This window comes from Maylandia zebra, linkage group LG13, assembly GCF_041146795.1.
Source record: "Maylandia zebra isolate NMK-2024a linkage group LG13, Mzebra_GT3a, whole genome shotgun sequence".
In the NCBI taxonomy this organism is placed as follows: domain Eukaryota; kingdom Metazoa; phylum Chordata; class Actinopteri; order Cichliformes; family Cichlidae; genus Maylandia; species Maylandia zebra.
The window spans coordinates 29,855,318-29,875,522 of NC_135179.1; the positions used below are offsets into that span (position 1 = coordinate 29,855,318).

At 39.8% G+C, this 20,205-nt stretch overlaps 1 protein-coding gene across 3 annotated transcripts in view; it reads left to right on the forward strand.

The window, feature by feature from the left end:
- Positions 1–20,205, forward strand: part of rims1a (regulating synaptic membrane exocytosis 1a) — a 120,673-nt gene that overhangs the window by 27,729 nt on the left and 72,739 nt on the right. For all 3 annotated transcript variants that reach the window (XM_076891927.1, XM_076891930.1, XM_076891929.1), the window contains exons 3-4: positions 8,713–8,923; positions 13,229–13,240. In XM_076891927.1, the coding sequence (XP_076748042.1) occupies positions 8,713–8,923; positions 13,229–13,240 (223 nt within the window). The remainder of the gene's footprint in view (positions 1–8,712; positions 8,924–13,228; positions 13,241–20,205) is intronic.

The following is a 20,205-nucleotide window of genomic DNA, read 5'->3' on the forward strand; positions in this document are numbered from 1 at the left end:
TAACGATATATAAACGTCTATCGTTTCATTTTACGCTATTGTTTGTTTTGTGGTGTCGCAAAATAAACTGTTTACGGCAATATTTTTTCATCATTTTGATGGTCACTGAAGTGGCTATATTAATTTCTTAAAGTTCTCTCTTTCTCTTATATTTAATATAACCACACTACAGACGGACAAGCACCTGTTTTTATGCGTTGTCGTTAGCAACAATGACGGTAAAACCATCGCGTGTCTGCTTGTTTATTTTCCATATAAACCTTTCACAATAAAGGTCAAGATCCTGTTGAGACTTTTCAAAATAAACTGAATCACGTGAAAGAGTATGCATGCTGTAACACTAGGTGAGAAACTCCAAACTGTACTTTATTTTGACTCATTCCCACATATACCATCCTGCCTCTGTAAATGGGCGACTACTAAATGTGTATTTATCCACAGAAGAAAATAGTCCCACACCACGTCGTGCTGCATCTCCATCTGCTCATGTTGGAGATGTGTTTTACAGGAAAGATAAAACTCAGGCACAGGCTAAAATGCACTGGAGGTTTTCTGTATTACTTTCAATGAATTATTCTGACATTTTGTCATTAGATATTATCCCTGCAGAGTCAACACACACACACAGGTACGACTTAGTCTCTCATGTTTGTCTGGTTCCGTGGACATGGGCGCAAGAGTGTATTAAGGTGGCAAATCTGTCTGATACCAGGGGGCTTCTGCATCTTTTGTTCCGGAAGTTACCTGCATGTTATTATTATTTAACTCCTTGGGGCTGTACATATTCTCTCCCAGACATGGTGTATTGTATTATAAGGAGGGCCTGGCTTTGGTTAGTGTTCGCTCTTTATAATAGAATTTTCATCTGTTTGGAAAAAGCCTTACATCATTTAAATATGAAACATTTCTGAAAATGTTCCTATTTAGCATTATGCTTTAAGAAAGAAAAAAAAAACAAAAACACACACACACACACACACACACACACACACACACACACACACACTACCCTCAATCCTAACCCTAGAAAGGTCACTGGCAGATGTTAAGAGGTTAAACAAAATAATGCAGGTTTGGGATTGTTCTTCTTTGGGTACAAGTGAAACACCCCAAAACAGGATTTTTCCATCTCAGTACCTGACTAAATGAGGAGTCCTTTTTTTGTAGTCTGTATCTGGTATGTGTATGCGATCCAAATCATTTCAGATTCTCACGGACAAAACTTTGGTTTCCCTTCATGCAAAGAGTCAGAGAGCAGAGCTTGTTAGTACTGCTCAGCTTAATTATGAGACACTTTATGTTAATGCTGTTTTCTGCTTTGAATCATGGATCCTTTGTTTAAAATATTTATATATGCGCCCACCACACACACACACACACACGCACACACACACACACACACACACACACACACACACACGGTTTATTGTTTTAGTTGTTCAGCAGTGAGCTCCATCGAATGTTGTGATGGGAAAGTGAGGCAAGTTTGTTAGAAGCATGTGTGTGTTTGCAGAAGAAAGTGAAGAAATTACTCTCACTTTGCTTTAACCTTGTGTCTCACTACATTTGAATATGGATATTTTTCTTAATGAGCTTGCCATCCGTGTTTCCGTCGCTCTGTACGTTTCCCTCTGATCTTTTCGTTCACTGCCTCTCTTTCCCTCCCTCCACTCTCTGTCCTCTCACTCTCTTGCTCTCATTAAATCTACTACCATCCATGTCTGCATTTTCCAGGGCTGTTATTTGACGGAGATGGTTTTTTTTCTCACCTGTGACAGAGGATTTAATAACTTGATTTTCTAGATTTGTAGCAAAAACACACAGAAACAAGAGCACATTACTGTTCCTGCTGCCTAGTTTCTGTTGAGACATCAACCGTGTTATGTGTATTGACATTGCATAGTTTGACCACCAGAGGGCAGTCTACAGTTTTTACATAACACGTGACAGCTAGCTAATCTGAGTAGAGTCTGGCTCATGGTGACTGTGGATGAATTTGGATGAATTAAATGAATTAAAATCTTTTCCTTTTCTTGCTTGCGCAAAATTCCTCTAGTGGCTGTTTGGGGACTTTGGGGGAACTTTGAGAACCCTTGCTCTATGGGCTTACGCAAGCTGGGATGTCATGTGATCAAAATCCTTTGACCCATAACTGTAAATCACAGATAAAAAAAAACATTTCAGGTTGGCTGTGGCCTTTGTGTATATACTGTATGTTCCTACTCCACGTGTTTTCTCAATGTTCTCTGGGTGATCTTGTCGTCCCTTCCTGCTCCCATATCAGCTGGGCTGAGCTCCATCCCCCCTGTGATCCTCTTCAGCAGCCATTCCCAAAGCCAAGAGTCCCGCGGCCACCTAAAAAAACAGAAAATCCCATTTGGCCCAGCCAATCTGAAATCTTCACTTTACTCAAAGTATAAGAGAAAGTGATGAATTTTCTTGAAATTTTTATTTAAGAAATGCAAACAACACAGGCTGTTAACTATAAATTGCTACTCTGTTGCTACCACCTACCACTGGCACACAAACTTTAATACAAGAGCAGTAGATTTAGGTCAGAGTAATGAGTAACATTAGAAACTAACCACCTCCTATCACCAGTTTTCATCTATTTTTTATACAAATACATTTATATAAATATGTAACCTTACATACTTAATTTCAAAGTTACTGTAGCCCACCAACAGTTCCTTCACGGCCCACCAGGGGGCATCGACCCACACTTTGGAAATGACTACTTTCAGAATAGAAGGCAAATAGCAGCATGGATGTAGGCTTGGATTTAGCATTTGGGATGAAAAAAACAATTTAAATACTGTTTTATACATTCTGCTGAAGTTTTATGCACCAGTTTAGACCCAACCTGTTTTTCTCTCAAGGAAAACATAATGTTTGGTACCAGCTGACAATTCAACATGACACAGTGAGGCTCTCTGTATCTCTGTCTTTACAATAACTACTCTTATCTTTTCTAAATCAAATCTAGCTGGATGTGTAGCTGTGGATCATATATTTGGTAACTGAACGGAAAAAAAAAATCACATTTTGTAAATATATCCAACCGTACGACTGGCCCCAAATGGGTGAGTTCACAGTGGCTACTTCCATCTTTTAAATACAGCCTGTGAGATGGAAATAATAGAAAAATAACAGACAAAGGTAAAATGTGTCAAAATGTGTGGAAAGGTAGAAGTTAAATGTTTGGGGGCAAAAATGAAAGAACTCACTGAACCCCCAACAAAGAATGATCTTGAGGATGGAGGAAAATGAGATGTAATAAGGATGAGCAAATGCCCCGATCACCTTCTGTGCATTTAATACTCGGAATACTTACTTCCAGCCAACATGGATTTATTAGACCTAATACCAATAGAAGCTATTTTGGACTGCAGCCATGCGTCATCAACAGTAACACTTCTGAAATAACAAATAAGATGCTGATAATCGTCATAAAAAGCTAAACGTAAATCCCTCTCGTGCTGAACCTGAACAGCAACATCTTATTCAGTTCGGGTTGAAGGCTTCCCCACGGACAACTGGTGTCATATTGATCAGATCGACAATACGCATAACCAACCACGCAGGCTCCATAAATCAAGTCCGTACTGGATACTGGTCTAAATCTATTAGCAGCTGACAGGAGCCGTGGGTTAGGACGGGCTCAGTGAGAGCCACGGATCAGGAAGTAAATCCTGCAGCGCTGCAGCAGCAGGTGACCTCTCTGTGCCCTTTGGCTGTTACTCCCAGGAAGTGTGTGTGTGTGTGTTTGAGCAGGTGCTAACATTTACAGAGGTAAAGCTTGTATTTCACCTACTGGGCCCTGACATCTCTGAAGGCTGTATTTAGAGGCAACGGTTTGTCTTGTTGCACCCAAAGGAGCAATGGCCAAATCTCAAGCAAACAACTAGTTGGTGGACTTTGATTACTCGGGCCTCAGCTGCTGGAACTTGTAGTTTTTTTTACCGCCTGAGCCGATGGGGGAGCATCCTGCACCGCTGAGCCCCGGTCTGTAAGTAGTGCTGCAGAAAATCGTGTTCTGTTGCGTTTAGCAGCTACAGTCGATGTTGTTCCTAAAGCATCTGAGGTAACGTTGCGCCAGGATGGAGAAGTTATGTTGTGACTGTTCACATGGGAACAGTCACACAGTACAAGTATCTTGTCTTCTGTTATCTGCTGATACAGATATCAGATGGGAGCAGGCCTGTCTGACAGACAGTGCTGTAACAGGGTTGGTGCTGTTATACGTAACCAGAACTGCCCAAAGTGTGATGGAGAGATAAGAATACAGCAATAAATCTAAAAACAATAACGGAGCATTAATATCTGGAGTGTCCTGTGTGTGATCCATTCCTCCGCCACAACCTCATCTCTGTATGCACTTTTGCTACCAGGCTGCCACAAAGGCATGGATTTCTGTTCGATGATTGTGATAAGGAGCAGTTTGTCTTTATGACAGTGCGATTAAACAGTTGGTGTTTCTTATATACTCCACTTCCCTGCTTCTCTTTTGTCCCTCCATTCTTTCACTTTTTCACTTTTCACTTTTCATCTCTTCATTTCCTCTTCCATCTTCCTCTGCTTTGCCTCTTCTTCTTCTTCCCTTTCACTTTCTCCTCTTCGCATTTCTTTTCCCCACTTCTGTTCTTCAGTCTCTCTTAGTTCTCCTCCCCCCACCATTCCACCTTGTTTCCTTTCCTCATTTCCCCTCCCTTTCTCCTGTCTTTTTAATCTTCATGTCCCCTTTTCCTTCTTTTGATTTCTTCATAGATCCTCTCTGTCTCTGTGACTTGTTGGTTTGTTTTCCTCTCCTCCCCTTTTTTCTTTTCTTGCCACCTCTTCTTTCGTTTCATCCTCATCTCTCCTCCCCTCGCTTTCCGCCCTCACTTCACCTCTTTGTTTTTCCCTTTCTTTCTCCCTACTGTATGTCCTCTCCTGTCGTCTTTCTTCTCATCCATCCTCCTTCCTTTCTTCTAATTTTACTACAACTTAATTTTTTGGGTCTTTTCTCCTTTTTCCCGGTTATTCCCCTTTTCTTCTATTCTTCTAATTATCTACTTTCTCTTCCTGTAAGGTCTCTTCCCACCTCTTCTTTGACGACTTGCTCCTTTCCTCTTTCTTTTCCCTCTCTAACACATCATAAATATTAATGTCACACCATCCCTAAGCTCACTGCCGTATTATTTCATTACTAGCAAAAAGCTGCTCTATGAGCACTTTTTTGCCAGGCCTGTGGCATTTAAGGGACACAGCACATGCACAGATTTCTTTGGTCAATAATTTAAGATTCCAGTTGTAAAACCTTAAATTGTACCCTACTCAGTTCACATCTAAATTTATCTGCAGGCTGATCATTAAACCACAGATTGTTGCATTTATAGTAATTTGCTTATATTTTAAATAAATATCTCTGTATAAATCTCTATATCTCTATTTTGTTTTCATGTCATTTAGCAGTACTTGTCACAGGGTTCACTCAGTCCTGATGGTCATCAAAAAATGTCTTGAGCTTTACCTCAATGAACTATTAAGCTGCTCTATATGTCCGTGATATTAAAGGACTTTATGTCTCATTCTTCATTCCATATTTAGCAGTGAGTTGAAAGAAATTCCCTCGCAGATACACATGTATGTGAGACTTCAGTATGGTTTGTCCACCCGTCGCTTGGCAAATTCAGTATCATGAGACCAAGACGAGGAAATGCTCAACCTGCTTCCTGTGGTGAAACAGTGAATGGACTAACAGTCAACCCGCTTTCATCTGCAGGTCATCACATACTGACGTTTGGTCAGGAGCACATGTGTGGATGTGCGGATTCACATTATGACCCGCTGGATGTTTTCTTCTGAAACATGCAGGGCAGGCAGAATTTTATAGGAGTTCTTTAATGTCTGAAATGGAAGGCGTGAAGTTTTTGGCAAAAGATGGTGTTGTCATGATGAGTCTAACCATGATCGCCAAAGAAACCTTCTGCAGATAGACAACATGTGCCATATTTGAACCTAAACTTTTTCATTTTAGTTTTTTTATTTAACGTCAAGTCAAAACAGAAAAAACTGGTCCCAGTCTGCCTTGAGGTGACTGTTGTTGTGATTTGGCGCTATATAAATAAAATTGAATTGAATTGAATAGATAGCACTGAAACACCTGCCTTCTGCCTGCCTCCCAACGTGCACTTTTTAAAGGTTTTTGTTCATAAACACATTGGTACAGGGGGGTATTGTGTGTTAAAAGATGACGAGAAGGGGCTCTGGACCATGGTTGTCCTACTTTTGTCTCCTTGTCTGTAAGTTTGCATTTGTTGCTGTTTTTTATATCGCGTGCTCTTCCAGGCTTTTAAAATTAAATCACAGTGTCTTTATATTATGATTGTAGTCATTTAACTCAATGTAGTTTTTAATTATGTGTAATTTGGCTGGTCTTCTTCAGCTCTAATAAATGCCTGTAGCCTAGTACATGTTATCCCATATGGAAAAGATGTATATAAGTCTTATAAAGTTTGTATCTGTCTTGTGTGAAACTTGTATGAAAAGCATACAAGAGTGAAAACAGATATAAGATCCCTAGAAAAATTATATAAATGAAACTTGTATGTTTTGGATACTTACTAAAACAATATACGAAAGTGGCCACTTTCATGAGTAAGTCATATAAGCCTTCACTATATGAAGTAGGCCATCTTATGCAAGCCTTTTATAAGTTTTTACTATTTCTTTTCCATATGGGAATGCCGAGTAGTGTTTGGAAGTGAAACATAAAGAAGTACATCCTCTGTCCTCACCTTATTCATCAGCTCTTCTCCTCTTTGGTCTGTTTCCCCTCTATTTGCTCTCTCCTCAATCTCCACAGTGTGAAATCCAATTAATCAGCATACTGTAATGCCTTTGATAAAACCAATACTCTTCCCCTCTCTTTCTCATATCGATTCGAAGAGTTTCTTGTGTTGGCAAAGCAGCCTGAAACAAAAGCACTCACACAAAAAGAGTTGACTGCACCAAAACACAGAGAGTGTGGAGAGTGGCTGATATCGACTGAACTTAATGCAACAACTGTCTCCTTCAAACTGTGGTTTCAGTTCATTTCTCCTCCCCTTTCTTTATTATTTATCCAGTAAAACAATCATTCTTTTGTAATTTCTTATTGTATCTTTCTGTCCTTTAACTTTTTGCGTTTGCAGTGATCCACAGTGTGTGGAATTACTGTGGAAGGCTTAAACCTAGTGGATCAAAGCAGTAGTATTCTGTGGATTTATGATTTTTCCATAACATTTGTTTTTGGTTTTGTTTTGTTTTTTTTACAGATGCAGCAGGATCTTTATTTCATTCTGTTTTTTTGCCACATTAAACATTACAGCGATCAGACATAACATTATGACCACTGACATGGGAAGTGAATAACACTGATTATGTCTTCATCATGCCACCTGTTAGTGGGTGGGATATATCAGGGATCAAGTGAGTATTTTATCCTCAAAGTTGATGTTAGAAGCAGGTATAATGGGAAAGTGTGAGATTTTGAGTGAGTTTAACAAGGTTCAAACTGTGATGGCCAGATGACTGGGCCAGCTTTGGGCATCTCCAAATCTCCAGCTCTTGTGGGATGTTCCTAGTCTGCAGTGGTCAAAACAGGGGTGAACCATTAACAGGGTCATGAAAGCCAAGGCTCACTGATGCACATGGGGAGTGAAGGCCGGCTGTGAGGTCCGCTCCAACAGACGAGCTACTGTAGCTCAAATTATAGAAAAAGTTACGGCTGGTTCTGGTAGAAAGGTGTCAGAATACACAGAACATCACAGTTTGTTGTGCATGGGGCAGCAGAGTTGCAGACCAGTCAGGGTGGCCATGCTGACCCCTGTCCAAAAGCAATAACAATGTGCACATGAGACCTGGACAACAGAGCAATGGAAGAAAGTGATCAATCTTTTTTTTTTTCTTCACATGGATGGCTGGGTGCATTTGTGTCCCTGACCTGGGGAACACCTGGCAGCAGGATGCTCTTCTGCATGAGGACTAAACCAGCAGAGGCAGTGTTATACTTTGAGTATTAGCCAGTTAGATTAACCAGCCTCAAGTGGTTGTTAGAGAAACTACAGTTTAAGGCAGTGGTGTTGCTGCAAAGCAGTTCTTTTTTACTTAGGTTTATAAAACAAATCTTCTTGGTTAAGTTTATGAAAAGCTAACGGTTTAGGTTAAAATATGCATGCTGGACTCTTTCTTGGTTTTTAATGTGGGTAGAACCGCAAACTTGTACTTTACCTCCCAGTCCACAGAGTGGGATGAGTGCACATTTAATAAATTAACCTTCATAATGACGCTGTGGATGCTAGCATTAAAAAAAGTTATACTCTTGTTCTAATTAGTAAATTGTAGCATTGGTGACACATAAATCCACAGCTCAAACCATTGCTGTGTTTAGCATTACAGAGACGCGCATTGTTGCTGAGGATGGTGAAATAGAAAGTAAAACATGTCCTCATGAACTAAAACGGTAAAGAGCTCGATTACGACACAGTAAGGAGTAAAATACGCTTGGACTGAAGTGAAAAAAACACCAGTGAAATTCAAGAGAGCTTGGGTGACATTTGACACATCCTTTCCTTCAAGTGTATTAGCACATTTCGTTTTTGAAATGTATCCTGAGATGGTAACTTATAACGTGGCCTCCTTTCAAAAATGCAGAAGTCTTCATGCTTCTGTTTGATTTGATTTTTGCAGAGGTATCCAGCAGCAGTTATCCAGCTACAGAGAGACTGTGATCCGACAGGCCACGGCAGCGGCAGGCTCGGCCGTTCACCGCGACGACGCGCCGACCTGTGGCATCTGCCACAAGACCAAGTTCGCAGATGGCTGTGGGAACCCGTGCTCGTACTGCCAGACCAAGTTCTGCGCTCGCTGTGGGGGGCGTGTGTCCTTGCGATCCAACACGGTGAGGGAAGGCTACACTTTCTCAGCACAAAAACACATATTTTTATCCTTGTGAAGTAGCACACAGCAATATAGCAAATATTAAACCTGCCCTCACAAAAGTGTGATGCAGTATCCTCCACACGTTTCAGTGTGAAGGGCAAAAAGAATAGAGGACAAAAGATAATACTTTGATCGTTATTAAAGGTTGAATTGAAACTCATTCTCCTAAACAGCAATATGCATCAGTTCCCGGACAGAACTGCAGCTGTCTGGAAGAAATACAGCACTGTCACATTTGAAGAGTTTGGATATTAAAAAGTATCACAAGTATAATATCGAGTGATGTACACGCTCTTTAATTTGTATATCTTCAATATGCATTCTTTTCTGTATTGTAAAAAAGAACATGATCACAATCCTACAACCCAAACTGCTTTATACGTTAGTAAAATGAACAGTATACAGATACAATAATACAGAATTAAATAGGTTAATGTAAAAAACACAGTAATGTATATTAGGGCTGCCACGATTAGTCGACTAGTCACGATTACGTCGACTATCAAAATCGTCGACGACTGATTTAATAGTCGACGCGTCATTTGAAGCTTTGTAAGATCCCAAAAGACGCAGGAATGAGTAGCAGGATTTAAGAGTGTAATAACGGACTGAAACAGAAGATGGCAGCACTGCATGTACAAGGATGCCAGCTGCCCTTAAACCCCGAAGAAGAAGAAGCTCTGTCCCAGAATTCATAGCGCCCGGCTCAGTTTCCAACAATGGCGGCAGCTAGTTAGTTTTAATATTACTCTTATTATTCTTTCTGGGTCACAAAATAAACGTTTAACATATTTTCAGGCGAGAATGTAGCTGTGTAAACCTCAAATATCGGCTCAGTTTATCAAGACACCACATATTTTCAAAAGCGCTCCGACGTTTTCGGAGACGTCTGTTACCCGCTAGCTCGATAGCTAACTGGGGGCAAGGCTAACTAGAGCCGTGAGAACACCGGACTCCCGGCCGTCACGTAGATAACTTTAAAATGTTATTGTTTGGCTTTTTTTTTTAGTATTTTATTTGTTCCTGAGTAAATCGGTTTGGCTGAGATTAAAGTTATAGTTTTTACACAGCTGAATAAACGTCAAACAGACAGCTGATTATCAGAAGTGTGAGATGCTCGAGAATTTACTCCGGTGTCCTGTTATATTTTAGATAGCAAGGAGTTTATTAAACTTCACCGAAACAATCTGCAAGTTTAATTAAAATTTAATAAACTACCATCTTGTCTTTATTTTTAGTTAGCACCTTAAACACTTAAAGCTGTAAGCTAATGATAGTTAGATAAGAGCAGATGCTGCTGGTGCAACCTACAGCTTGTAGGTTTTACGTCCAATGGGTGATGATCTGATTAGTCGACTAATCGCAAAAATAATCGGTGACTAGTCGACTATCAGAATAATCGTTTGTGGCAGCCCTAATATATATATAAACACAGAAGTATTTTCCTTTTATTAAATTTGTGTGTACACTATACTGAACTAAGAGATATGCAGAGTTTTATTCCTAGGCGTCCACTGACCCACTTTCGAGCCTTTTTTTCAGACATGGCAACGTTAGAACAGGAATATTTCAAAGATAAAAGCCTGACATTTTCACTGATCTTTCTCAACATCAAAATGAACCACAATCTGTCATTTGGGACAGATTCCCCAAAAGTATTGGCTACTAATAATATGAAAAAATAAAACTCCAGCAGTCCTGCAAAATCCCATATTTGAGCACACCTTAATACGAATATTGAAAAAGACAGTCAGTGACCATTTCTGATTGGCATATAGTTTAATGTAAAATAAAGCACGCGCAATACTTTTTAACATAAATTTCTTAGTTGCAAAAATGACTCCAGCATGAATCGACTTGTTGTATTTGCTGGATTGAGCAAGTACGACAAGTTGTGCCACTAAAGCAAAAATCAGCATGTCGTCTTGTTCAGCAGGAACAAAATACCGGAGATTCCAGATGGCGCTCTAATCACAAGTCAGAAAATAAGTTATTTAAATATGTGCATACATTTCATTAAAGACCTGGGTCACTAAAATCTCAAATCATCACATTTTTACAATAGTTTCTGCTCAGCCATCTCTGATTTGCATTAAAACTGAACGACCCAAAGTTTGGACATGTATAATGATTGCTAGGAAATTTGAGACGGTTGAGCAGCAGGAATGTTTGATTTTAGATGGACTGATGCTGTTTGTGCCCAACCTACGCATGTTCGCTTTCCTGCTGAGTTTATGCTGTTATCCTCAAGATTCAAGCCTTATTTGATGCAATATGGTTTTTTTTCTAAATTATGGTAACGTTGTAAACACGAATAAGTAATTGAAATTAAATCTACACTCAGTATACTTCCTACAAGCAGCTGGTGATAAAAGCACGCACTGAACATCACATCAGGCCTCAGGTGTTGGAACTCAGATGGAGCTGATGAGCCGTGGGTCGTACTGTATGTGCTCTCGAAATGTACTGTATCTGAGCTCTGTGTGTGTTACCATGTGTGTGTGTGTGTGAGAGACCTGGTAAAGGTTAATTGGGCATTAGACTGAGCAGTGGATGGGAGAGGGGGGTGTCTCTCACTCTGTCTCGCTCTGCCAGGGGTCCGGAGGTGCCCTATACACACACAGTGGGGTGTATGTGCGTGTGTGGTGATGCTGGGAGGCAAGTCTTCCTCTGAAATAAGTGACATCCCGTCTTACCCCCCAATCCCCACATCCCCTCCCCTGAATTGTCGCTGTGGCATTTAATGACCTCACACACGCAAACACACAAATGCTCAAAAGTACATCCTAATTAGTTAGTGGCTAACGTGGGGAGAGTTCAGCAGGGGGGGTGGGGCGTTACATTTAGTGGAAACTTTTTGAAAGGTACATTGACAGGTACGCACACATACACACAAGCAGACTCACAACACTGTTTATTAATGTTTGTTTGACTTTCTGTTTAATTATACTTTGTTAACTTTGCTCAGTGTGAACAGAAAACATGCGTTACGACTCAGGGAAGACATGAAATTACTCAAGAATACCGGCTTGAGTTTTACCACCACTGGACATTTACTCAAATAACTAAAGGAATACAATCATTTATACAGAAGCAAATCTTTTTCAGTTTCCTTAACGAGACAGTCAAACAGAAAAATTAGTAATATTCAGTTGTTCAGTGCCCATTAAGATACAAATCTGTGTCTTTCTAAATCTACATCTTTTGGAGACACAGAATTGATGATTATTTTTCATTCAGTGATTGCCAAAACTTTGGAGAACAATTAAAAAATACACATTTTGACAGCACACAGCTCAAGTTCACCAAAGATAGTCATCACCGAAACCCAGGACAGGGTTTTAAAATAAAGTTCTGCTTTAACTGTTATAGTTTCTGTTGCAGAATCGGAGCCTTGTGTCTTTTATCATGTCTCTTTCTCTAGAGCCAGATTCATTAGCGGATTAGCTTAGGTTTGTTTAAAGGTTGTAGATTGATCACACTTAGCCTAACGCTAATTTAAGTATATGCCTACCTCTAAAACTCAATATTAAACTAAGTGTTGGTTTAATCTGTACACAAACAGCACAGTTTTGATTTTAGATGGAGTCAGCTGTGACCAGAGATTGCTACTACTTGTTGCTAATGTTTGTGGACAGTCTGTAGTCTGTTAATCACTTGGGTTGCCTCAGTGGCTTAAAGATTCATTTTAGGTTGAGAAGAAGCTGTTACATTACTATATTGTTATTGTTACTATCTAGTGAACTCGAAATGAGCTGGTAGGTAGGCCTTTGGACAGAGTAAAGAGCTTTCCTATGGCAAGCTAAGCTGTCTGCTTTAGCTCTATATGCTTTTAAACAATGAAATAGATTATGTTCATATTTGTGAACTGAGGATAGAGCGGATAGATTTTTGTATTCTTCTTTCAGCTTGAAGTTGGTTTATAGTTTTGCTTTAACCTCATTTTCATAAATCAGAAACATTCCGTTTTAATTTAGGGAGGCTATAACCATGCACGAATCTTGTCATGTGCTGTTGTAGGCCAGCAACTGTTAGGTATTTGTGTTTGTGGTGGATGTAAATGAGGAATTTTAAAGGGCAATGCATTTTCATTCATCTTCAGTGATGGGAATATTATTGGAAACTGAAATATCTGCGTATGACAGTGTTTGTGACTTGCAGGCTTGCACAGTAGGATCATTGCCATGCTTTCAGATACCATTTTTTTGTTCACATTCTTTCTGTCTTTCTTTTCATTATACATGGATGGCTGACTGGGCTGCAGGAGGACAAAGTGGTGAGTGATGCATCTTTTCTTCTCTCTTTTCTGGAGCACATAACTCTGACCAAAACCTTTAAGAAAATACATGTACATAAAACAGACCCTGTCTTCTGTCTTCACGCATCTATTAGTTCTATTGTGAAAATATTACCTTATAAATACAGCACAATTACAATTTAATTTATGGCATGATAACGAGACTAAAACAAAACACTCATCTGCTTTGATGATATTCTTGCAGTCAGATGCACGCTGCCACCTCAGAGGTAGATGATGCACACAGACCAATACACTGTATGGACAACTTTAGATTTGCAAATGAAAACATGTGGGAGGAAGTGGCAGCAGTCCTAGGCAAACATAGGGAGATTACAAGGCCCAGAAAAGAAACATACTCATCATCTTGACATTTAAGATGTGTAATATTGTCAGTGTGGGACAGAGCTTAGTTATTATACATCTTTTTAGAAAGGGATTTAGTAGTTAACTGGAAGCATCTTCACAAGTAGTTAACAAAATCCTAATTCTTGCAAGAAATGGATATTGTGTTTACGTATTAATAGCTGGTGTGTCTGTTGTTGTTTACCTATCCTTGGTCATCTCTCATTTGTTGATTGTGACATGTTTGCTTTGTAGCTAGCTTATGGTGTCTTTTTAAAGCAGGATTTGTCTTTTTTGGGAACACCTGTCAACATATTCAGCATATATTCACTAGCTATCTAGCTATAGTACTGATTTACAATAATTTCAGAGACTGCGTCTTCAAAAAGCAAAAACTGTATCTGATTTATGTTTGTCTGTTAACCCTTTGGTGTTGTCTCCTAAGCTGTCGGGCAACCACGTTTCTAAATCTAGCTTTAATTGCCCAGTTTTTGCAAATGTTGACCTGTTGGACACTAAAACTGACCCAAAGAACCCACAACTAACTTTTGTACATGCTGAAATGGGGCAAGCATATCAAAACGTGCAGCCTAGCTTAATTAACACCTTACTGGCTGTCATATGTGGCTTGTATGTTGGGATTACTGACCCACGAGTGTTTCGGTGCATTGGTCCCTACTGTAAACTTCCTCATTGTCATTAAGCCTGGTTGTTCAACATGATACTGCATGACAGGCGTACCTGGCAGAGATGCCTTTAACATCTTCCCCTACTTGTGTAGTTGTGTGTGGGTTTAGAATTTTTCTTGGCCTTGGCTGACTGTCCTTAGGGCAGCTGCCAAACCAGCACTTTGATCTTTATTGGCTGGGCTGGATTGCCACGAGTGTCCATCAGTGCTTTGGTGTGCTGTACATAGTGGTCCCACTCCCTGCTAAAGCTTGGTACACGAGGCACTGGCTCTAAAGAGGAAAGTTTTGGCTGAATGGAGGCCTTATGTAGCCGGATACTAGACCAGGTTTGAATTACTCTTGACATGGATTCATTTAATTACTTTAATTTTGGCTGGCACAGTGAACCAAAAGTTACTCCCTGCTTTGTCCACTCCACTCAAATATAACACTCAAAGTTAAATTGAAGCACTGGCAAGTATAATTCTTGCTGTGAGTGATATAATGATATGTATTATGTAGTATACTATAAATGTTTTTAATAGTGTTTCTAAACAGGGTCATGTTTGGTCTATGAAGTCGCACACACTTGAATTTATTTCAGTTCACAGAAAACAATGACTGGTTAGCAATTCAAGATAATGACAAAAAATCTGAAAAAACTATAAGAGAGCAAAGGTGACAATTGGCAGTGCATATTATTATATAATGCATTTTGTACCGTTGTCATTGTTATTATTAATCTTTCATGCCATGGATGTAATACAGTTTTATATGAAATGCCCCCCCAGCAGGAGTGGCAGGCTCGTGAGGGCTCATGACGGCCGCTCTCAGGGGCAGAAGCAGTATTAGTTGTTGGCAAATCACATGATGAAGTGCTAGTTGTTGTCATGATGGTTTCCTGAAGATGTAGGTGGCAGAATGTTTCCTTGTCCTTACCCTTGTGGAATTTTGGTCAAACAGAAAATTGTTCATTCGATACCTTGGCTGATTGGGACCCACACCCATTTTCGCACCTTGGCTCGTGTGATTAGGCAGAGGATCAATAGGGGGTACATGACCCTCTTGGGGGACACTCCCATAGGGCTTAAAAATCTGGGACTCTCCACGATTTGACCTTAGAACTCAAGAAGCTGAAGAAGCTTCTCAGGTGAGAGGTGAAACGTCTTCAAGAAACTTAAAGAAGTCCAGACACTTTTCTTTCCAAGCTCCTTAGACTACAATGATCTGGATGACTGATGACCTTCCCAGTCCATCAGTTTAGTCAATCAGAACTACGCTATAGGGTGTAGTTTAGAATGAACTAGATCTTTCATGTTAGTTGAATTTTGCAGTTTCTTTGGACCAGGACGTGTCCTCACAATGACCTCACCAGCCCAGTGCAGTTCGTGGGAACACAAAGACCTCAATTACAGTTTAAGTGTCTGTGATTCCACGCATAAACCTCGTCTTCACACGGTGAGCATGAGGATCCATTTGGACATCTGCATGCTTGCCAATTTTTTGTGATTGTGCAAACTGAGCTGTAGAGATTTTACAATGCACCAACTGCGCATGCACCCCAGGCAGTGGACAAGTCAACAAGTATAACAGGCATGAATGCAAGTCTGCCATCTTAGATTTTAACTGGCATACATTTAAAAAGTTTTAATGTGTTTTTTTAAAATACTTTCTCACTTTTTTAGTTTCTATAATTTATTTTTTTCACCATTATTTGGTATTCAGGTCTAGTAACAGGGTTTTCGTTAGTAAACACAACTCATTGTATTTCTGCATAGATTTTATCAGCCTTTCTAAAACAGTTTGACATTTTTCCATTGTTTAACTACAGCATTTGCTTATTTGCTGTTAAAATCATACCCAATTGATTTTGCAATCATTAAGCTAGCTAGCATACAACAATCTTTAACTTTTATGTTTTGCACTCCTTCAAATTTGGAATTGCTAGGATGTTGAATATGGAGCTGTCAGGCAGAAGGAAAAGAGGAAGAACACAGAGACGTTCATGGGTGTAGTGAAGGAGGACGTTAGCGTGACAGAAGAAGATGCTAGGTATATGGTGTGATGAAGGCGCAGCCAACGGAAGGACATTAAAATATAGAATATAATTTTTGTTTCCATAACCACTCAGCAATATGACCAGAATCTAATATCCTGACATAAGACATTTATCGTCTCAACAACGATATACATCACAAAATTTTACATTTTCTGAAAATTCTCTGAATCTCGGGCAACTTGATTTGCGTGAAGTCTTTTTTTTTTTTTAGCTGGTCGTGTACCTGAAGTCAAGTGTTTTGACCGATGCATGAAACTATACATTTTTAGACATTTTCTTTGTGGGTATTTATTACATGGTGTGCTCCGGGGAAAAGCCCGCTCTAATGTTTGAATCTAGGGTCTATTTTTTAGCACCTCTTTTTTGCTTCTCATCCGTGCACACTCTGCTTACTCTTTCACGTGATTCAGTTTATTTTGAAAACTCTCAACAGGATCTTCAGCTTTATTGTGAAAGGTTTATGTGTAAATAAGCGGACAGTGGAGCACGCAAGGGTTTTACCTTCGTTGTTGCTAATGACAACGCATAAAAACAGGCACTTGTCCTTCCGTAGTGTGGCTATATTAAAAATAAGAGAAAGAGAGAACTTTAAGAAATTAACACTACAGTGACCATCAAATTGATAAAAAATATTTCCGTAAACAGTTTATTTTGCGACACCACGGAACAAATGATAGCGTAAAATGAAATGATAGACGTTTTCATATCGTCATCCGATATATATCGTTATATTGAACAGCCCTATCACTCAGGATGTTTTTGTATCATTTTTTCTTTACAACTCTTAATTCTCCTCTCGTAACAGCTTTAACACCACTCTGCCATTTTTGTATTACATTGGCTACAATCATGTTTGAACTGGCAGCGCTTACCGCACAAAGTTGTTGGTGTTTCATAACAGCAACCAAAAATACTAATGCTTTTAAAAATGAACACTTTCAATAAGTCATTGTTAAAAAAAGAACACTTTTTTCATTAAACAGTCCAAAGTAATATAAAGCAGGAAACTGAAAAAAACACTAATAGTCACTATATTTTTCCCTGTCATTCTCACATGTGTCTGCTTAATTCGTTGTGTTATGAAGTGTGGTAGATGGATGGATACAACGATAAATAAAGTTTTAATAGGCACAGGGATGTGAAGCGTGTGGTGCACGCAGGCTAGCGTGTTGTGCTAATGATATTCAGTGCTCATTATCTGCAGTGATACCTGTGCTCTAGTGGAGAGATGAGTGCGTGTTGTTGTACTGAAGCCAAGTGTTTCTCACAGAGAGGGCCATTTTTGAAGTCTTGATTCTTCCTCTCATGGGGAACTACAGAAGAGCTGTTTGTGTTACTTCACCGTCACACATGCACAAATACACAAACACCTCTTTTCCCTCTCTTTGCTTTCATTGTAATGTCCAGGGCTGTATTTCTGTTGGGGGGGTGGGTTTTATGTGACTGTAACTCAGCTCGGTGCTGGTAGATTGCTGTTTTTAGACCAGTTCTCATTCAGAATTACTGGCAGGGATGTTTACAGACTATAGATGCTGTTAATTTTTAGAAATACAAAACTTTCAGAACTCTAAAGGCAAATCGAGAGAATGCAGACATTACATCTTCCTTTTTCCTAATAATACATTTAGGAGTTAAATTATTATGAATTATTATGAAGTTAATGACCATTAACATTAATTGTTTCTGATTGCTTAAGGTTAGGGTCAGCTGCTTTAGTATTACTGAAATATACAACAGGTGCAACAATGAGACAACCCCCAATCTCCCTCCTCGTCATTTCTGACTGTTTTTCATTAGTTTTGTATTTGGCTAGGGATCATGATACCTGGACCTACAGAGGCTGAAGAGGTAGTTCAGCTCCTCCAGGATGGCATATCAATACGTACCATTGCCATAAGGTTTGCTGTGTCTCACAGCACAGTCTCAAGAATGTGGTGAAGATTCTACTCTCGGAGAGCTGGACAGGGCTGCGGAAACCCATCATCAGGACCGGTATCTGCTCCTTTATGCAAGGAGGAACAGAATGCACACTGCCAGCGCTACAACATGACCTCCAGCAGGCCTCCACCTGCGCCCTGTGGGTCTGGAGAACTCATGGAGAATGTTATACTGTCTATAACTTCAGTATGGTCACTTTGGTAGTGGGTCAGTGATGTTCTGGGCAGTCATATCTATTAAGGTATCGGGATGAAATCTTTGGACGCTATTGCAGTGGGACTTGGTTCCTCCTGGCACACAACAATGCCTGAACTCATGTGGCAAGAGTATGCAGGGAGTTCCTGGAGGATCAAGGAACTGTAGAACCAGTAGAACACCTCGGTGAAATCATGTTTTATTCCATCCAGCCACCAGGTTTTACCTCAGACTGTCCAGGATCTCAGTATTCCCCTGGTCCAGATCTGGGAGGAGATTTTCCTGGACAGATCCACGGTCCATACAAACTACCGAGAACCTGCTGTGTGAATTTTTCTCATGTTGATTTACAGGGTGTCTTTGAATTCAGCCCTCTGTAGGTTGATCACTTTCATTTCCATCAAACCAAGTGGCATCCTTTCATTCCTAACACATGACCCAGACCTTGTTGGTATAGATATCCAGCATGTTTTCTTTTTTTTTCCATTTAGATCTGATGTGCTTTTTAAAGTGTTGCTTTAATCTTTTTCAGCAGTGTATTTCCCCTACCTTCAAGCCTCCTCCAATGCCTTATCTTTAAGACTGATAGCATGTACATTCATCACCTCAGTTTATCTTGCCCTCATGATAATGTAACACTTATCTTTTCCTGAGGGTGGTGTTTATGAGCTCACAGACACGCTTGTGTCATGCTTGTGTTGATTTATTAGAAGCATCACGGTGTTTGTGAAGTGGCCAGCATGTAGCTAACTCTACTTCTATTTGCTGGCCACTAGGGCAAAAAGTTAGTCTTATCCTATGAAATAAAATCTAATCCAAGATACTTCAAAATATAGTATGTGCCTCACACTTGTGCAAATGTATATCTATTGATCTAGGCTTGCAAGGAATTATGGCTCTGTGCTGCTTTGTGTCGGTGTGCAGTGCAGTAGAAAAAGCCGGAGCGATGTGTCATCCGCTGTAAACGCCACAGCGCCTCATGATTACTATTGATCGCCAGTCTTGCTAACTGCGTCCGTCTCCGCGTCCGTCTCTCATTGACTGGCCTTAAGGGGGCCATCTCTCTCCTGGTTGGTGTGGCACACACTCTTAAGAGCAAACACTCACACATACACAGACACCTTGTACTTGAGGAAGGCACATTATTCATAGAAATTAATGTAAAAAATTATTCATATAAAAATCATATATGGACAGTTCATGCTGCTTTTAGTGTCTGTATCTTTCGTCAGTTCAGTAAAGTTAGGGAATGAGTAATTACTTATTACTCATTCTTTTAACTTTCTCTCAAGTCTCAGTCATCACTGGTGAAAGCTGTAACCCTACCCTAACTATATTTTAAAGAAAAGCACAATTGATGCACTTCTGTTAGAATGATTGTTTTCAATGTTCCATGATTGCCAAGACTTGGTAAATCATTATTAAAATAACAAATATGACATAATGTGATTACCAAGAGCCAGAGTTTGGGGTTTAGGGTTGGCGTCAGTGGTGTCTTAGATCTTGGAGGATTAATTTGTTACCATCCATCAGATTTTACAGTAGGTGATTTATTTAGTTGTGGAACTAGGGTTTATTTAGTAGTTTTAGTCTCCTGCTAATCAAACACATTTTAAGAAACAGCAGTGGCAAGCAGTTGATATTTTTGTCTGAAGCATGTCTGAAGCATGTCTGAAGCATGCACGCTGGCCTAGAAGTTAGTCTTTCATAAGCTTTTCGTTTTGGTTATGGCAAGTAGG